The sequence below is a fragment of the Phoxinus phoxinus genome (assembly GCF_949152265.1).
Source record: "Phoxinus phoxinus genome assembly, chromosome: 6".
Taxonomy (NCBI): Eukaryota; Metazoa; Chordata; class Actinopteri; order Cypriniformes; family Leuciscidae; genus Phoxinus; species Phoxinus phoxinus.
In genome coordinates, this window is record NC_136881.1 from 27,241,696 (window position 1) to 27,262,953 (window position 21,258).

General features: G+C 38.2%; 1 protein-coding gene across 6 annotated transcripts in view; it reads right to left on the bottom strand.

The window, feature by feature from the left end:
• Positions 1-7,805, bottom strand: part of znf827 (zinc finger protein 827) — a 70,687-nt gene extending 62,882 nt beyond the window's left edge. For 3 of the 6 annotated variants that reach the window (XM_079615906.1, XM_079615904.1, XM_079615905.1), the window contains exon 1: positions 7,398-7,802. In XM_079615906.1, coding sequence (XP_079472032.1) covers positions 7,398-7,440 — 43 coding nt within the window. In that variant the 5' untranslated portion in view covers positions 7,441-7,802. Of the gene's footprint in view, positions 1-7,397 lie in introns of all 6 variants that reach the window. The other 3 variants (XM_079615908.1, XM_079615907.1, XM_079615903.1) reach the window with 2 other exon arrangements.
• Between the last annotated feature and the right edge of the window lie 13,453 nt (positions 7,806-21,258).

Below are 21,258 nucleotides of genomic sequence, written 5' to 3' on the forward strand. Positions count from 1 at the left end.
GCAAATTAGCCCGCCTCCACTCACTCACACCAGCTCAGAGAGCGCCACATGTTAACTTGTCACAAACCTAGGCTGCATTTCCCAAAAGCATCGTGAGCCAAGTTGATCGTAGACAACATTGGTGGCAATGGTCTTCACGATCAACTTGGGCTTACGATGCTTTTGGGAAATGCAGCCCTGGTTTAGTTAAACGGTCGGAGTCATTTATATGAAGATTAAAAAAAAATTCTGCAGTCGCTAAAATAACGCGTCATCTGCAGCTTTACGTCTTCAGTGAGAGAGAGAAGCCACGCACACAGAGCTTAAAGGGCTAGAATGGATCACGTTTGGCTCTAGATAAAAATATCCGAGGATGTAGCGCCGATGCGCTGCTCTATTAGGTCAGGGGATGCTTGAGCCTTAATACATTTCTCCTAATTTGTTCATAATATAATTTGGCCACACTTTATATTAAAGGCACACTATGCAAGATTTGTCCCTTAATATAACAGCTTCGAAGTAATTTTGATGGTAAACAAACTCGTAGTAGGGCAAATCATCCCGATAGCAAAGCAGGGGGGACGCCGCTGGCAAAACCAGCAATGAAAGGTTTGAGAGGTGGCGCCCCGCCAAATCTTGCAAGAATCACGACTTGCTTTACGGCACGACGTCACAGACATCAACAACATATGAAGCAGCCTCTATGGAAGACACTAGCACGCATTTAAGACATGAATCATGGCGACGAAGAAAACGAAGAGGGGATCAGGCCGTGAGTGCAGAGACGGCTTTGCGTGAGTGGTATTTACGACAGTACCGTTAAATACAAGTACTCCTAGGGGTCGCTGTTTGACAAAAACAGAAACTGCATAGTATGCCTTTAAGTGGCCTTAACTATGTATTTAAACATTTGATACAATACTTATTAAATATGTACATGTCGGTGCATGATAATTACATTTAAAGTACTTCCATTAAATAAACTTTTGTTGTTACACTGTCAGTGTTGTGCCTGAACGCGTTCATTGAACGATAATTCATGAACTCGTTCATATTTTGGGCGAACGTGAACTGAACGTACTGTATTACTGCCTGATGAATGTTACTGTGAACTCGTTCATTCTGGTGTCGGTGAACGGCACGCTCTCTCAGTTTAACTTCGTTCAATAGGGTGCCAGATTTCTATAAAGCCTTCCAGGCAAAAACCGGCTAAAACACCCCATAAACGGGCCTTAATATGTAGCGGAAAAAACACCAGCCACCAGTGTCTACTGACTCTCTTGTTCGATCTCGTTCATCAAAATGAACAAATCTTTTTTCCGAGTCATTTCGTTCATTTAAGGGGCTTTAAATGTTATACTATTAACTGGCAAATTCCCCGAACACATCCACTTACGCAATCTTGATCATATTCTGAATTATTAAATCATTATAATGCAGTCAAAAATCGTTTACAGGGAACATAAATAATTACTTTACCTTCCGAGTCTTTCATTCATTTGTCACGTGACAGACGCAATGAATGGATTCATGAACGACTCATCACTAAAATCAAAACAAAAAGCAGAATGCAGGCGTTGCATGATCATTTAAACGAATTGTATGACAAGGTCGGTGAGGATGGGAAACATCTGACGCATAGCTTCAGTGTTAAAACTGATAACATAATTGCTGTGGTTCTATATGGACTGTGGCAATCATTTTGAAAAATAATTGCTCGCAGCAACATGAACTAGTTCATTTTTGAAACTGTGAACTATGAACTGAACTAGTTCATTTTAAAATTTGTGAACTGAACTTTGAACTAGTTCATGTAGAAAGTGAACTTTCCCAACATTGTAGTGTACACTGTTAACTTTACCCCTAACTGTAACCCAAAACCAAACCCTAACCCCTAATCCTAACCTTACCCGTACTCCTAAAACCCAACCATATCTCAAATAATTTTTTCAGAAATGTCCAGAATAGCATGTAGTTACACAGTACATTTTAAATACATAGTCTTGCAGGTATTTTATGTTACATAGTACATATTTAAGGCCCCCTAACATAAAGTGTGACCAATAATATAATACAATATAATAAAAAAAGCTGTATAACATGATACTATTTTAATATAATAATAACAACCCTGAATGTAATGTTTTCATGTTCTTTTTGCAGCATCAGCAGCAAATGAGAGGTAACATTTATCATGTTGACTTTTTTCACAAAAGTTGACAAAACAATTTGAATACGATTTTTTGACTAAATCATGCAGTCCTAGTCGTCAGTTTTCTGTGGCTCTAGAGTGATAAAGGCATGTGGTGTTTACTGCTCAGGCAACTGGCACTAAAAACGAACCACAATGAGCAAAGATGGCAGCAAGCAGGTCCAGCCAGCCGAGCAGCAGCCATTTAGATGAATGGGAATGCTAACGTATAACTTTCTCCAGGTATTATTGACCTCCTCGCTTCCAAGGCCTCGTCTAAGTTATGACGATTCAAAACCAGTTTTAAAAAATGACAGCGGCTTGCCTCTTCTCATTCCCTGTCAACTGAACAGACTGCTCTTTGATTCTGCCCAGTAAGCCTCATCTCATCTTAAGACAGACCCAGAGTACTGACTCATAAATCAAATCACAGTTTGGCATAGCTCTGCAGCCCGGGCCTGCATCGGACCTGTCTGTTCGATCCCTTGTGTGGTGTGGCCCAGTGTTAGCAGCCTGTTAAAGGTCTGTCCTGGAGGGGATGGATGCACTTGTGTGGTACAACAACACAGGAAAGTGCCTGGAGCTCTCCAGAAGCTCCCCTCACCCTTTCCCCAGATGAACCAGCGAGCTGTTCCTTATGAACCACTGCCAACAGAATGCCTGCTATGAGCTGGTTATTACTCAGTGCTGGGCCGCCACTAGCCAAAGGGCTGCTCTCCTAGCTGTAGATCTCCATGTTGTGACTTGTCAACATGCGGAAAATCGTTACCCAGCTCAGGCACTTTTATTCCACACGGGCTTTGATTGAGACTTGGGTGGGTAAAACATTGTGTTCGGAACTTCAGACTTTTTTCATTCACGGTCTATAGTGCTTCATGTAGCATACGGACAAAAGGTGTGTCGGATAGTTATGGGGAAAATATTACCAAGTGAGCATGTTGAATTTACTATGGGCTTAGAAAAAAAGATGGCTAGGTTCAGGGTACAAAAGTAAGGTTGTTGTTGTTTTTTCTGCTTACAATGTTTCCCAATGTTTTCAAACACAAAATAAATGTACAAAGTTATACATTTTAAATTTACATTATGCATCTAAATTTTAAACTTACACTAACCATTCAGACATTTTGGGGTCGGGAAGATTTTTTAAAAATATATTTTTGAAATAAGTATCTTGTGCTCACCAAGGCTGCATTCATTTGATAAAAAATATTGTAAAAACAGTTAAACTGTGAAATGTTATTACAATTTATATTAATGTTTTCCATTTTAATTTAATATATTTTTTAAAAATGTATTTATTCCTGTGATGGCAAAGCTAAATTTTCAGCATCATTATTCCAGTCTTCAGTGTCAGATCCTTTAGAAATCACTATAACATGCTGATTTTCTGCTCACAAAACATTTCTTATTCTTATCAGTGGTTGTGCTGTTTAATATTTTTGTGGAGACCGTGATACATTTTTTCAGGATTATTTAATGAATATTAAGGTTAAAAGAAAAGCACTGATTTGAATTAGAATTGTTATAACAACGTAAAAGTCGTTAACTATCACTTTTGATCAATTTAATGCATCCTTGCTGAATAAAAGTATTAATTTCTTTAAAGTAAAAAAAAAAACAAAAAAAACTTTTGAACGGCATGCTATTTAAAGAAAACATTTAAATTAAATATTAGATTTAAAATAAGATTTTAATTTTAAAATATTATTCATTTTCCACGCATATGAAATTCATTGAATATAATGAGAATCTGCATTCTGCAATACAAGCTGGAAATTATACAGTTAATATAATTATAAAAAAATAAAAAAAAGAATTCCTAAACACCAATTATGAAAAACATTACTGAGTGGCTTCTAATTTTAAACCTATTCTTACTGATGCTACCAAGACTATCAAAGTCATTCTTGTAATGTCAAAACCTCATCAAAGCATATGAATGATAAAAAAAAAAAAAGTAAGATATCTCTGCCCCAATAGAGTAAGTGATCCTGCCCATTGAGCTTTGAGCTTGGCTTTAAGGCCATGTGTCTGTTAGCTCTCAAAAATATACAATGCTAGGCGATACCAGGCTACTTCGTGGCTGGTCATTTCAAAGATGCAAATTCTTTAATAATACATTACACATGAATCTTCCACTTGATGAGCCTAGTCTGTTACAATCATCGAGCCGAGTACAAAAATTGTCTTATGTCACCATTCACCACAGTGCCTTTGACTGAGCACTCACGGCTAGACTACACCTGTGATGAAAGCCAGGCGATCCAGCTAGCCAAATTAATCTAAATGTTCTGGTTCAGCATGCCTGGCTGAAGCCCCTTTCTGTATAAGCACTTGTTCAGGAGAGCATCCACCACCCTTCCCCTGCCCTTTAATTCATTTCTGAGAGGAAAGCCTGTGTATCATTATTCGCTTGAGCTCAAATGGGCAGACACCGGTGAGAGAGCCTGATCAAGTTGGTGGGGCACAGTAAAGAAAGAAGAGGAGGAGGAGAAGGAGGGGGTATTCTTGGCAGATTTTTCCCTACAAATCAGATGCCAAGAGCGAAATGGAAACCTCCCCTCATTTTCCTTTCCCCTTAATCCAATGTTTTCAAGCCCAGGCCCAGCCAAGGTCATTATAATCATAGATGAGTGGAAAGGAGCCAGTGACCCACCATTACGGTAAGGTAGAGAGCCACCCAGTTGCACACACTCTGCCATCGGTCTGTAATGGAGAGCTGAAATCTGTGCAATGCTCCAATTCCTCCATTTGCAAATGCAGATAACCTTAAAGATCATGTGTGTATAATGGAAATGGCCGGCTCCCATAGGGAGACATTTTAGCTGATGGCAAAGGTCAGGGTGAAAGAATGATACGGGCTATATACTTGCTCAAAATGGAAGCCTGCGAGTAAGACAAAGAACAGCAGAAAAGGAGAAAAAGAGGTAACCTCAGTCGACCTCTACACCTCGGAGTGGAAATCCGACGAAAACTGCTTAACGAGGCAGGAGCGTTTTAACCTAGGCTCCCTGCTGGCGATTAATTTACGGGAAGTTTGGTGAACTGTGACCTGCGGTTTGAACAAAATATATGAATTCTGGGAAAAGGAGTCTGCGTCAGTGTTATAAAGGCCGTGGTTTTGTAATCCCAGTGGTTTTCATTGTAGCACTCAAGCCAAAGGTCACATTTAACTGTCAAGAAGATCATCTGACTGTATCAAGGCCTTAATGCCCTCTTGCAAGTCTTGACCCATGCACATTGTGACGCAAGCGCTCCTGAACTCAGAGATGTGTTCTTAAGAAAGGGAAGTGAAAGATACACTTGCAAAAGGATATGTCATAGCCTTTTACATTCGCAGAAAAGAAAAACACCAGATGCCAGGCACATTGAAAGAGCAAACAAGCCGTTTCAGCACAACAATTCCACTGTCCTGGACTTTTAACTTTTAAAGGAAGTATATAGCCTAGTAATCGTGAGCAAATGAGATAAATTTAGATCAAGAATTGTTCTGGTCATAAGCCTATCTGTCACAGGTGTTAAATCACAGTGAACGCAAACAGAAAGTAATGAAATGTGACATCACTCCTCCATGGCTGAATGAGAGGGCTGCGTGGGGCGCCGCCAAACTTCACATGAGCTTTTTGCTGAGTGCGTGATTTTGATACGACATTAATGGCAGTAGATATAACGTAGTTCATAAACACTGATGACTGAGACTCTGAGAGATTATAAATGTTATGAAAAGCAAAGCAGCAATTATATTGTTATTATAGTTTTATATAGCATTTCCTGAGTTTCAATTAAGAAACTTTTCCTCACTGTTGAATTTTGTAAAACACCCAAATAATTGCATCAATAATCCAACATAACTGCCAATGCCAAGTACATTTGGTTACACTGTTAAGTAGCATAATTCACTAAAACATAACAAAACATAACAAAAACATACTTCTTTGTTTTGAAGTAAAATCAAAGTAGGTCCAACTTTGAATTGAATTACTGGTGAAGAAAACCGAGTTACTCTTAGAACAGAGCAGACATTATTGAAATGCCTAAGTTAAATGGATGTAAACAAACATGTCATGGCATTAAGAAGAAAACATTTGCAATGCAATGCAGCTAATATTCAAGCAGAACATTCCAGAGAGCAAAATAAATCATTTCTGACTTTCAAAAAAGTCCCAAAAGGAGCCGTTTCGCTGGTGAATGGCAACACGCATAAAGATGCATTATGAGTGCTTGCTGTCGTGCACTTAAAGCGCCACCGTGCCACATTTCGCCAATTCCTCTGATCGATGTTTTCCACACTCTACACATCGTGTCCCCTCTAGCGGCCGGCACACGCAACTACAGCCGTTATTAGCGAGCTGATAAAAGCACAATGTTAACATCCAGCAACACAGGGTCAAATGAATAAATATTGCGAATAATTCCTAGCGCAACCCGTGCAAAGCAAAGTAACCCGTTAGGTTTCCGTCACGCGAGCTTCGAAGCGAGAGAAAAACGCGTTTTGCCTTTGTGCGTTATTGATCGCAGATTGTCTGCAATGAATGGCTGCATGAGGAAGGAAAAAACCCTGAACTTCAGGTGACCGACCATGGCTTTGACACAGGCAGCCTGCAGACATGAACCCCACTGAACTGGGAGGGGTGGAAGAAAATACCTCAGCTTAAAAAAATCCCGCTCGACAAACGAAAGAAAAAGTCGCGCACGCACACACACACTCACATACGACCGCGGAAGGCGGAAAGTTGGACGAACGTGTTTTAGGGAGCATTTTTAAGTTGCGGGCTGCTGCTAGATAGCGCTGGAGCTAAGTGAAGGCAGGGGCACGGATGGAAGGCTGAGTCTGGCTCTCAGTCTGATCCGACTGACCCTTCATTTTATTGCGGCCAGATCCTCAGATCCTCCCCTTTCCCTTCCGCGAGTCTCTGCCTCGCTCGCGCGGACACATATAAGAAAAGACGCGCGACCATAAGCGCCAAATAAGCAGCGATAACGCGAGCTTTACTGGCCGCAACCTTTAGGCGGAACGGGACCTTTATCGATTATCTGCAATTAAAGGCACCGCTAGTGCGCTCGCTCCGCTAGCCCCCTCATCGCCAACATGGCTGCCTAGCACAGACCTAAAAAAGGAGAAATAACCTCCGCCGTGCCTTTGTCTGTTTCACCTCTTTAACCCTAAACTACTGCGCAAAACACACGGAGACGCGCTAAAATCGCGCCGAACGAGAAAACGACTTACGTGAAGGCAGGCGCTTGGGTTGCTCCTGTTTCCTCCTTGGCATTTTCCCCCTTTTATCACATTCTCCTTCTTGTTTAGGGATAAGAAGAAAAAAGGTCTTTCCCCATTGAAATTTAGCGAGGGAGCCTGATGGCAGGGACTTGTCGTGCACCTGGCTGTCCTCGGTTAAGTGTATTGTTGGGAACAGGGAAGAGTAGAGGAGGAGGTGCTGTTGTTGTTGCCGTGTCTTGACTATGGCTGCTCTCTGTAAGTGTGTGTCTCCGAGCCCCTAACTAACACTAATGCAGGGATCAAAGGGCAGCAACAGCAGAGCACACACACACACACACATACACACTCACTCACACACACACACACTCGCGCGCACACGCACACACACACACTCACTCACTCTCTCACTCACAGAGAGAGGAGCTCGACCGACACAGCGACGAGAAAAGGGACAAGGTGCCCCCAAGCTTTCAGGGTGTATACTTGAATGACCACGAATGATTTTTTTATATTAATATATAAAATGGATTCTGACTGATGAATATTTAAATGGCTTGAAAAAAAATGCAAAAAAAAAAACGCTTTTTTTGAACGTGTAATATAAATGTAAAATATGATTTAAAATTAGTAGGCTAAACATATTTTTTATGTTTATAAATATTTTTTTCATAAATGCTTTTTATAAATGTTTGAATGAATCTGAGTTTACAGAAACCCCCAAATCAGAACAATTCGTTTTAAGTTTGATGTAATTCTACAAAAAAAAATAGTTTTTTAATTTACAGTAACACTTTAGGGTTCAGTTTGTTCTTTGTTGTCATTAGTTAACGTGTTGTGAACTTACGACGAAAAATGATTTTAATGTCTTTATTAAACTTATTTTTATTTTTATTTTTAATTTTTTACAATTACATATACTAAAATTTGAATCTGTTTAAATTATTTAATGAGCTAACATAACAAATGTATTGTTCATGTTATAGTTAATGCATTAACTAACATTCAATAATATGACCTTATTGTAAAGTGTTAGAACATTTTCGTCATATTTTCTCATTTTAAGATTTTTTTAAATTATTATAATGTTATTATACCTTAATTTATAAATGTTAAATGTCCTGGCTAGCAATTGAATAATATCAAATACTGTAACAAATGTTATTGTCCATTGTTAGTTCATGTTAGTTAATGCATTAACTAACATTGAATATGACCTTATTGTAAAGTGTTACCAGATTCACAATTAATAATACTTTCTAATTTAAAGATTTAAAAAATATATATTATTATGTTATCACCATTATACATTTATTTATACATTTATAAATGTCCTGGATAGCAATTGAATTATATAACAAATGTATAAAATGTCATTACTTGATAGTTAATGCATTATCTAACATAAACTAATGGGATTTTATTGTAATGTATTACTGAATTTACAATTAATTATAAAAAAAAAAAATATTCAATATTTTTTTTTATTGTATTATTATTATTATGTTATCATTATACTTTCATCTGTAAATGTTACATGTCCTGGCTAGCAGTTGAATTATATACTGAATCTGAGTTTCTGTACAATTAATTTAGTAATAAATAGGTTATTCATATTGGAATGTCATTTCATTCTTGTAAACAAAAATCAATCAAATCAAATAATACAAATAAAAGCTTAAATGTATTTTTTTCCCATTACACTTCATTATATGGTGACTTGATTAAAAACCAGACCCTCCTCCCTCCCCCATCAGACACACACACACACACACACACACACACACACACACACACACACACACACACACACACACACACACACACACAATACTCTGTTCTATGCATAGCACTGAAGCAGCCGGCTGTTCCCCACTCAGGGCTGGACTCCAGCAGGCTGCATGCTGTTGGACAAGTTCGTTCTTTCACACCTCTTTGGTGTTAGGAGGACTGTATCCTCCCTCATGCCATGCTGCCATCCTCCTCACAACCATCCACACGTGCAGCTCGTTACTGTGGCAATTAGCACAGGCCCAAAATTAGCCCACTTCGCCTCTGCACAGGTGACTGACACACACTTTGTAGCTTGCTCATTAGAATATGGCTGCCTCACCATTCCCCTGGCTCATTGTCACCCCTTTAAAGTCCACGTAGAGGCAATAGCCACGTATTATTGTTGAATTGTAAACTTTTGGACCTTGAGGTAGTGTTTACATGTATACCATGGTAAAAAGTGAGGAGAGGTCGATTATTCTCATAGGAGTCCAGTTTTATGTTTTCATTATTCAATTATTTGCATTTAGATCTCAATATTTGCTGGCCCAACTCGTTCCCATTTTAGTATATTTGATGTGTAATATAAGGAAACACATTTCATGGTAATCTTACCAAATCTCCCCTGCATGTGTGTGCGCTGCTTGTTATTGTTTAAGATTAGTTTAGTCTCCATGGCGAGGTCACGGTCTGTTCTGTAACCCCGCCGATGCCAGGCAGCTGAGGTAATGCGTGCACGCAGACAATCTGCTGATAGTAGTCATGGCAACAGCAGCATGACCTCACACTTGGTAGCAACCTAAAGGTCACCTAACAGACATCATGTTTTGATGGGAACTGTATCAACTGAACCTGACAATGACAAACATCTGCGAAAGAAAGGGGACCGTTTCCATTGACATATCTGTTTCCATTTGATGCTTTTTAACCCTTTCATTCACACTCCAGCGATATTTTTTACAAATTACCCAGAGACCTCAATTTATTCCGCATGTGGTTATAATGTTACAACCTTTTACATTCATATGCAATGCAGTTTATGGCATGTGAAAATACTATTTTGCTATAAAACATTCAATTACTTGCAAAAAGATATTTAGTTAGCCCCATACTGTCCATCTAATTATATTTATTGTACTGTATTGATAAGCATGATTGTTCTGCTGGTCTTTGAAAGCAACTCATTTTGTCTGTTGGCATTATTACTACTTATTAAAATGGCTCCCCTGCAGCAGTGCAGGCTGTTAGAGAGCTAAATGAATTTCAGGTGCTTCAGTAGCGGATAAAGGAGGTTGGATAAAGAGGTATATCTCTCCCCGAGGCCAAGCATAGTGGTGTGGGTTACCTCTTTTTCAACTCGTTGCTGCCTCTTTCTCTTTGTTAGGATGTTGCAAGATTGTGTTAGGAACACTGAGTGGAGCCGGTCATTAGAGGACTAGTGACATGACAGGATTGTGTGACGGGTGAGAGAGGAAGCTTGAATGACAGAGCTCGAATATTGTCTTAACTACTACTCCAGTACTACTAGGGTGGTTACTAAAAAATATTTTCTTAGCCCTCTGCCCTGCATATTCATAGACTTATGATGCCATGAAATAAATGTTGCTTTAAACATTTCACTTTGTAATCATTTGATGTTTTTGGATGTGATGACCTGTGTTTTGAAGTAGGGGCATTTTGGCGCCATTGAGGTGTTATTTTAAACCTTAGACAATAAACAGAACCCTTGATTCATTTAAAGATCGCCATAATGAAACAATACTGGATTTGAACACTCAGTAACAAAAATATGCTCTAAGAACATTTTGCTGCCGTTCCCATTAAGCTACGAAAACTTTATTTGTGAGTGTTCTCGGAACGTTCAAAACGTCCAGCTTCTATTAAAAAAAAACTGTTTTTGTGAAGATTATCATTTTGCAGGTATTATGGGAATGTTACTTTCTCTGAAACATCTGAGAAAAGTAGCAAGTTGTAATGTTTAAAAAACAACTAAAATGTTTCAGAAAAACTATCTTCATTCAGATTTCATCAAAAATATCTTCATTTGTGTTCCAAAGATGGACAAAAGTCTTACCAGTTTGGAACAACATCAGAGTGAGTAGGCTATTTTAATTTTTGGGTGAACTAACTCTTTAACATTATTAAAGACCAGAACATTTTGAACTTTGTTCTATTAGTGTTTCTGGAAGGATGTTTGATAATAACCTTGCCAGAATGTTAGCCAAATTTCTGAGAATGTTCCCTGTTAGCTGGGGTGGTAAAAAATACTTTAAAAACTCAGCTTTACAGATTTTATTGTGAACAAAGAGCAAGTTTAAATAAACTTGATGATTTTTAATATGGAAAAGAGCATTTGATCATATTTCGATAATTTACTATGTCTTCATTAGGATTATTTATGGCAAATAATCTGCATAACGGTGAAGTCACATTAGTGAAATGTGTGCAAAAAGGTACATTTTACATTGTCAAGAGTGTAGCGATGTATGAAGCACAGCTCACACAGAAATGACTTTCAAACCAAACACCTTTCTTTTGGTTAAAGGTACAATATGTAAGAACTTTGTAATAAAATATCCAAAAATCACTTGCACAGTGTGATTTCCTGCAGTTGTGTACTTACAATATCCCAAAAGTTCCCAAAGATTTTTAATTTCAGAGAAATTCCAATTTTAAATAATTGGCCGTCCCGGAATCCCTGTTCACTTGTCGCCTGTCAATGACGTAATATCCGCGTTATCCGTGGTTTCCGCTCGTTACTGCCATAGTAACCATGGCAACAGACGTGAACAACTGCGTTACCTCACAAATTTAATTAGTCTAATAAACTAACCTGTGAGTAGTAATTCAGCACTTGCGGGTAGTTCGATTGATTAATGTCCTTATTACTTTATATCCGCGAGGCACGCGGGACTCGCGTGTGGCGCTGGTCTCTTATTAGCAATCGCGCCCTGCTTCATACCACAGTCATGATAAAAACATCAATGCATTCACTCATCCATAAACATTATTAGATCCATCGGCTTGACGACAAGTTCCATAATTCCGCAGGAAATTTTGTGTCATCAAGCTACGCCTTTGTTGTTGTAAGAAGTTAGTGACCCCTAGCAGTGAAAAAAAATGCATATTGTATCTTTAACATTGAATTCATGTGAACCCTTTGCAAAATTTGTGTGTGAATATTTTTTGCCCTCACACAATATTCCCGTTCTGAAATGTCTGGATTTTGCACAAAGAGTTGCCAAACAACAATAAATGTGAACAGATCTTGAAGTTTTTTTGAGTTTTTGAAGCTCCAAAAAAGCGCATCCATCCATCATAAAATAATCCATATGGCTCCACGGGGTTAATATAGGCCTTCTGAAGCGAAGCGAAGAGTTTTTGTAAGAAAAATATCCACAACTTTATGAACTATAATCACTGTCTTCCAGTAACGGCCGTAAGCGAGTCTAGTTCCAGCGGAAGAGTGACCTCTGACTCAATACATGATGTATTGATGAACGCGGAAGCGCAGAGGATAGAAAAAAACAAAACACCAGTTACACATTAGAAGTCTAAAACGAGAATTTTTAAAGAGAAATGTTGGAGGAGCTTGAGTTTGTTGATCAGCCCTATTTGTTTGAATACGTCGGGTCAGAGGTCGGGTCGGAGGTCACTCTTCAGCCGGGACTCGCCTACTGCCGTTACTGGTTTATAAAGTTATAAATATGGATATTTTTTCTTACAAAAACTTTTATTTAACTTCAGAAGACCTTTATTAACCCAGTGTATTACTTTAATTATGGATGGATGCACTTTTTTGGGCTTCTATTCATTCCCATTATAAAGCTTGGAAGAGCCAGGATATATTTTTAATATAACTCTGATTGTGTTTGGCTGAAAGATGAAAGTCATATACACCTATAAATGGCTTGAGGGTGTGTAAATAATGGGGTAATTTTCATTTTTGGGTGAGCTAACCCTTTAAGGCATGACTTGTATGAACGCAAACATTTGAAAACGGGATTCAAGGTGCAAGTTTTTGAAACAATAACGTTATCGTCTCTCAAATTTGTGAAAACGGTGATGTCACGTGCATGCGTATTACGTGTTCAGTCTATAGGCACGTAGTATTTCTTTACAAAAAATGACATCACCAGCTACTGGCCAGCATTTTTAGTCGTTTTTGCGGATCTGTGTGAGCGGGGATCATTTTGACAACGTTGTTGTCTGTACGTTAATACACAAAGGAAAAACTTTTCTGCTTTTAGTATACATTCATTGTCGTGTATGACGTGATGACCCTTAGGCATGTAAATGCGTGATTTCTGTCAGAGCATTTTAAACATTTAAACATCAACGTTCATGCTGTAGTTTATCATGAAACCTAATTATCACAAATTATTTATATTTTTTTGTGTGTAGTTGCATTCAAAATACACTTGGCTCTAAAAACTAAGAGGGCACGTGCTTCTAGATTGTCTATTATTGCCACATGGGACACAAGGTCTTTCACACATAACACCAGTAAACACTTCTTGTATTAAAGTTATTCACAATTAGCCTGTGAACACAGTAGATCGTTGACTACAATTTAACATCAGTTATTTGGAGTGTAAGGTATGGCATAGCTCTAGGTCACCATCTTAAGTTTCTAGATGAAGAATTGTTGGTCTGTATTGACTCAAACTGCCTTTGAAATAGAGATTATTACAGCGGAAAGCTGGTGCCAGCGTTGTCCCCGGCATGCCACCTGTCTCCCTTCTCTCTCTTCTCACTCCCTCTTCCAGCTGTGTGACAGAAGCAGGTGGTTGCCCCTGTACTTGCTCTCTGACCTTTTGCACTGGAAAGGATACCTCACAAAAAAAGGCCACTCTTCCTCGTCCCGCTGACCATGTTCAAGGACGTTGATTTGTTTTGACTCAACCATAAACTGTTAATTATCTACTCAAGAAAAAAAAAAAGTTGATTCTGTTCCAATTTGGGGGATGTTTGCAGGCTTAGTTCACCCAAAAACTAAACTTCTGTCATCATTACTCATCCAAATAATTTTCAGTTATTTTTGGAACACAAATTAAGATATTTTTTATATTCTTGCATCATTTTCCCATTAAAAGTCCATGCAACCCAAATTGTTAGGCTTTAAAAAGGTCATAAAGACATTGTAAAAGTAATAATTTTTAATCCAAGTCTTCTAGGGACATAATCACTTTATATGAACAGATTTAATTTAGGCTTTTATTCACATATAAAGCACAGCAAATACGGTAAACGGAAGTTGAAATGTGCTTGTTTGAATCGCCAAAACCATGAGGTTTGTTCTTACACGTCAAGCAAGAACATTTGAGCTGCCATTGACCATATTCTCACGTGATGAGAGAATATAAAAAAAGATCTTAATTTGTGTTCTGAAGATGAACTTATGGGTTTGCAATAACATGAGGCTGAGTAAATGCTGACCGAATACATTTTTTGGGATAAACGCATAACTTTAAATACTACTTGATGGTTGATGAAGAACAAGATCTGCTCTGAGCCTTTCTCCTGATAAAGTGTGACAGAGTTAGCCCCTTTTTCTAGGCCTTTGACACTTTGCCACCTCAGCCCACTAGCATATTGCGTGCTGGAGCTAAGTGTCAAAAATGATGACCTTTATTTTTATGCATGTTGTCAGAATATTTAGAGCAAGACATTTTCTGTCTTTGAAAAGATAAACTTTCAAGATCACCAATATATATAATATTATAAATTGTATAATATTTCAAAATGCTTATATATATGGAACTTACATTGCATTTCAAGGTACACGTCATGCTTAAGGTTAATTGGTTATATTATATTTGTTATATATTATTATAGAAATAATAATTCTGAGATTCACCAGCACATCTAGGGATGAAACTAAGTTAATATCACAGTACTGCCCATCTAAAAATGACCTTTAATTTAGTCTAAGGCCTTTCTTTGACCTATTCCTGTTGCTCTTTAAATCTCTGTGACCAAGGATAATTTTATAAAAGACAATTAGTTTGAAGTAATTTATTCTACCTTATGGAGTGTGTAACCCTCATAGGCTTTAATTGCCTTAATTATTTGATTACTGTGCTGCATTTCATGCTTCTTTTGTCTTGGAAGCTTTTTTTCGGGTGGTTCTTCGCTCGACTGAAGACATTATACCTCAGCCCAAAAATCACCACTGATTACATGCTCAAACATTGTATGTTTGTGCATTTAGTGCATGTGTCAGGTGGTAGTACACCTTATTTTTACAGTATATGTGCATTTAGGGGGCAAAATTTGTTAAAAAGTGATTCTGTCATGACATCTCTCAGAGTGTTTGGTATGGTTATGGATAGGACAATATTTGGCAGAATAGATCTGCTACGCTGCTGCTGCTGTGGAGCAAGTTCGGGACTACTGCCCATACATACACGACACACTGCTGTGAGCAAGTATGTCATGCTGCTGCTGTACAAATAGCACATGAATTACTCATAGCAGATCTACAGGTGGAGCTGGGGAAGGTGGAGGGTTTCTGAAAGCGCTCTGCAACTGCTACGTAAATGCTGACCAAGTATTTGAAGGTTGAGCAGCGAGCTCATTGGTTGGTTTGCATGTGAATGATTTCTTTTTTTTTATTACTTACATGTTTAATGTTGTTGTTTATTTTAACAGAAGAACACCTTACTTAACAGAAAAAATAAATACAAGGAAGAATAACAAAGGTTGCTATACATTACATATAAACCTTTAGGAATAACAAATTTACATATAATCCTTTAGTCATTTCACCAGTACATTATATCTGTATACATTTATACACATACTTCCCATTCCCAATACAATCATCTAAGCATGTGAATGATTGCATGTGCTAGAAAAGCTGTACCTCGCACAAGCACAAGAACAATGTACTATTGCATTGTTGGCTATATGGATTACAAAGTAGCCTATGTAACGTAACCTTTACGAAGATGGATCAAAGAATGAGTTTCATCTAAATAAGCTATAGGGAAAATCCCCACTCGCCACTAGTTCACAACCCATTTTACTTCAGTCATGTGACTTTTTTCAGAGTGAAAAAGGATATTCATACATTAAATAAAATGTATGAGCTGAATTGGATGGGAGGAGTTTCAGAGGTGAACAATTACAGTTTTTTTTATAATATCATACGCTTATTAATCATTCACCATAAGACTATTAATGTGTATAAATAAAAGATATAGCTTCTGCTAATTTCATGTTAAATTTTAATTTAAGCATATGTCTGTTTATGGCCAGCTTTCAGTTCTCTCTCCCTTATTGCAATATTCTGTTCATACATTTCTTCTCTTTCTATCAGTTTCAATCAATCTTGTTATTTTCTGTACATTTTGATTACATTGGATGCTGGAAAGCCTCCCATCATTCTGTGGATCCACTAATACTGTAAGAAGCCCATGAAACACACACAACACTGACATTTAGCAGTTGAATGGAGGCTCTCTACAGGTAATTATTTTAGCATTTGCTATCCTTGCATCCCTCTGGCTTTACAGTGAATGTACTGCTGAAATGACATAAAATTAATAGTATTTGCAAAATAATGCTGGCATGACATTCTGAACAACTTAGTGCGCAGTGTTTTAGTAATGCATTGTTGTAGCGCCATCAATGCTGTGTGTGAATTATAGACTTTCCTACATTTTTTATCTGACCATTTCTCCAACACTTTTATGGAAGTCACTGAATGTTCTCGTTTTGCATATGGGAAATACTATCGGTTGAGCCTATGGTGATTACAGTTCTCTTTTGATCCACACAGTGTAACATGAGCCCTATGTGCTTTTGTGTGGCTATGGCTTTGTCTCTGATGGGATTTCTGCCCTCTCTCCATTTCCCTTTGTTTCTCTCCTTTTCTCTCCCTCTCTTCGAGGCTCCTCCTCCTCTTCATAGGACCCACCAATGAGAGACACTTGAGGTGCTGACCTTATCAGGTGGAGGTCAATGCCAGGTCAGGGATCTGTTGCTAGGCTACCATCAGATAAGTAGCGGGAAGACTGAGCACTGGGTTGCGCTGTCATTCAGTGCTTGTCATGTAATCTCATTCATTTGCTGACAATTGCCTGAACGTCACAGAAGGTTATCGAGCCTATCCTGTCATAATTAAACACATTAAAATATTAAACCAACAAAGCCAAGTGCTGGCAGCTCTTCTTGGCTTATGTGGTATCAAAGATGGCCAGCTGAACAGCATAAACATGAAGTTCTTAATTTAGATTTGGATGTGCTGGATTTGAAATGAATGCCATCTCTGAACCATGAAAATGAACTAGGCATGAAAATGAACCAGAAGACATGAGGGAATTGCACGTGATATTCCATCAAGCAGGTCAAATATTGCATCAGCATATAGATAAAAATGGTTGAAATCAAGATTTAAAGGAATAGTTCACCCAAAAAATGAAAAACGTTTTGACATTTGGTTTTCCGTGGAACACAAAGGGAGACATTTTGAGAAATTGCACTGGTTGTGCTTTAACTATTAATTACAACAAATGGGGAGGACTGAGGCGTTCAAGTTTCCAAACGGACTCTAAGCATGTTAAAGTATATCATTAAAGTGTGAAGATGAGGTGACTGAAAATGAGGTGTTGTTTACTGATAATCTTCTCCACAAGTTTAACTATCGCAATGAGATCACTGTATCAGTGGCTGTGTTTGAAATCGCCGCTATATAGGGAACTATTTGAGGGGACAGCCATTTGTAGTGGTGTCCGAAACCATGGATGTTATCGAGTGCACTCATTCAATCCCATAATGCACCGCATTGACAAGTGTACAACCGATGTACCCTCAACGCAAGAAAATACCCATAATGCACTGTGAGAGTCACACGCCGAGTGAATTCCCGCGTCTGACCTGAAGATGACGTCCGCAGCAGAATCATCCATCCATCCACTTTCCAAAACCGCTGGTCCAATGTGGCTACAGCGTAATATAATAAAGGTACAAGTTCCTTTTTAATTGATTATTAAATTGTTTAATTAAGGTTTATACGTAGTTTCCATGACAGAGTTCAAGATTAAACATTTAGTACTGGAGCTGCTATTTTGCTAAGTTTCAAATGATTATTAAACAGCAAGTACAAACTGTACACAAGCGGCACCCCTTCCATCGCGCTCAGTGTCCAAATTCACTCACTTATTCTCAGTCACAACTTCATGTGGACTATTATGGAGTAATGTAGGGAATAGTGAATGAGGGTAGGCTATAGGAGGCGATTTCGAACACAGCTAGTGAGTTGTACTTGAAAACCAAATTCATCTGATTTATGAATTAATCATTCAGACAGGTTTGGACTACTTTATCAACCTTTTTATTGAAAAACTGCATGAACTGTCAATATCGTGCCAATGAGAGTATATGGCAGATGACAATATGATCAGTTTGTCAATATTATCACTTTTTTAGTAAAAAGCTATACATTTAAGTCTTAAAATTTTTCATGCAAGCTATCGTATGCATTTATTAATTATATTTTCTCAAATTTGTATTTTCAGTAAAAAAAAATTACAACATGAGAATGAGTACAGTAAATAAAAAATAACATAATTTTAGGTGAACTCTCCCTTTAAAGAGGTCCTAAAAATATCCATCCTTGTCATTTTCAATGTCAAAACTATTTTTCTTATGCCATTGTGGCATGTGGTATTGTAGAGATATTTGTTCACATCTGACCCCATGTAAATGATGATGCACTATAGGCCTTCTAACATCATATCATCTCCGTAAGTCTCAGTAGTCTCTCTGTAGGTCTTCAACATGACAGACTCTTCTGTCACTGTCGCTCTGAGTCCGGCGGGTTAACGGCAGGTCAGAGGATTTGGTGATCAGTGGTTCACTGAGCCGTGAGCCCTGCTGGACAAGCGCTTTGATAAGGGGACTGCTGCTTCTGCGCTTGCCCACTTCTGAAGCTTGGGTGAGACTGGCACGTTCTGAAAGGCTAAGTCTCAATGTCTGGGCACTTGCCAGCTGACATTCCACTGAGAAAAACTAAGGGGGAGAGAGGAGAGAGAGAGAGGGGGGGGGGGGGGGGGGGGGCAGATTTATTGAGGCATCAAGACTTGCCTCAGGAATGTTCTGTAAAACGCCATTCCTGTGAAAGGAATAAAGAAAATAATGTCAGACATTGTGCTGAACTGTTTTCTTCTCTTATTTCTTGAAGCATTACAGTATGTATGTGCATATCACCTTGTTGAATATATCGCTGTATGACATAATTCAGGATCAAGCACAGCATGTCTTCACCCATTCTGATGAATATTCAGCTGTAAAGACCACTATTTGCCTGCCTCTGAGTCACAACTCCTCTGTGGTTGGGAACACTATGGTCAAAAGGCAGAGTGGGAGTTTGTGTATGTGTGTGTTTATGTGAGAAGAGAGAGAGAGAGAGAGAGAGAGAGAGAGAGAGACAGAGAGAAGAGATCCTCACCCGAGGAGAGAGTGTAGGATTTGAAAGGCTAGCTTCCTGGCAGCCGGGATTTTTATCTCTTTTTTAGAACAACCACTGAGGTGTTTAGAAAGGAGAAACCAGCATACCATCGCTATGTTAGACTCACGGCTATAAAAGCAGAGATTTGTCTTTCTCCTCAGGGCCTAATGCTGGTAATAATTGTTTTAAAACTGTCACAAGAAACTAGTATTCACTTATTGCCGTTATGACGCTAGATCTCTTAAAGGTATAGTTCACCCAAGAATGAAAATTCTTCACCTATGTCGTTTCAAACTTGAATAACACAAAAGAAGACATGTTAAAGAAGGTTTCATGCCCATACAGTGAAAGTCAGCGGGATCCAAAACAACATTGACAGTTATATGGATATTTTTGCACTCAATTTTTGTTTTGTTTTATGTTTTATGTTCCAAAAGAACAAAAAGCCATACAGATTTGGAAAAGTGTTATTTTAGTGTAATTTAATTTTTTTTAAGCTTTATTTTTATATTTGGAGTTTTTATTTTTATTAGATTTTTTAGTATATCAGTATTTGTTTATTTCCCCTTTTTTTTTTTTTGTGCTTCAGCCTAAACTCATTTCAGTTATTTTCAAAGGCAAAATTTCTAAAAGTTTTTATTTATATTGTGTTTTATTGCGGCTTCAGGTAGTTTTAGTTTAAGTTAACAATATTAACCCTGATTTGAAATGACATGAGGATTAATAAATCATGAACTCTTGCTATAAATACTTCAATTTGTTGTTCTCTGCTTTGCAAATTTGGCAACCCTCTACCTATACAACATGCTCTATACTACGTACATTTAAGAAAGAAGATGCTACGATATACTGTTTTTTTTTTTTTTTTTTTTTACAATAAACATTATTTATTTATTTGCAGAGTGCAAACCTGATGAACTAGCAAGACCGCCTGTGAAACTATATGTTACAGGATGCTAGCTGAACTCATCATGAAAGTAGAATGAGGGAGCTTTGTTCCAAATGTCACGATGCATATTTATAGATGTGAAGTGCTCCTTTTGTATATGCTCAGCTCCCCTGTCTTCCAGTCGCAAGCACTTCTCCCTACATCACTGTAATGACACATGCAATCAAACCACAGATACGCTTGTACAGTGACCCAGCCACTAGCATGGCCTTTTAGAAGAGAAAAAGAGAGATTTCAAGCAGCAGGGAAACCTGGTCCAGATTGTTAAAAAACAAACAAACCTTGACAAAGATTATGACTTTCTTACATTTAATGACATAAGTAAATTGAATTCAACAACTATGGCAAATGCAGGTGACATGTACGAGTACCAGGTATTGCTCAGCTTATCCAAAAGGGTTTTTCTTTATTAACTCTGCCTGGGATATCCTGGATGTGTTGTCTGGCTTTGGTCCCACTCTCCTAATGGAGCCATGCCTTTTGGGTGGGTTGTGAAGAGTTACTTCCATGCTCGGTTGAGGAGTTGGGTGCTGAAGGTGGGCGTATGTAGAGGTCTGAATCCTGAATCAGAATGTGCTGAACCACTGCTAGGCATCAGTCTTGAACATGAGAAGACTTTCTCTCCCTCTTCCTCTAACATGCACACAGATGAATACGCATTGCCCGCACAAACAGTTCAGCAGGAGTTCAGAGGT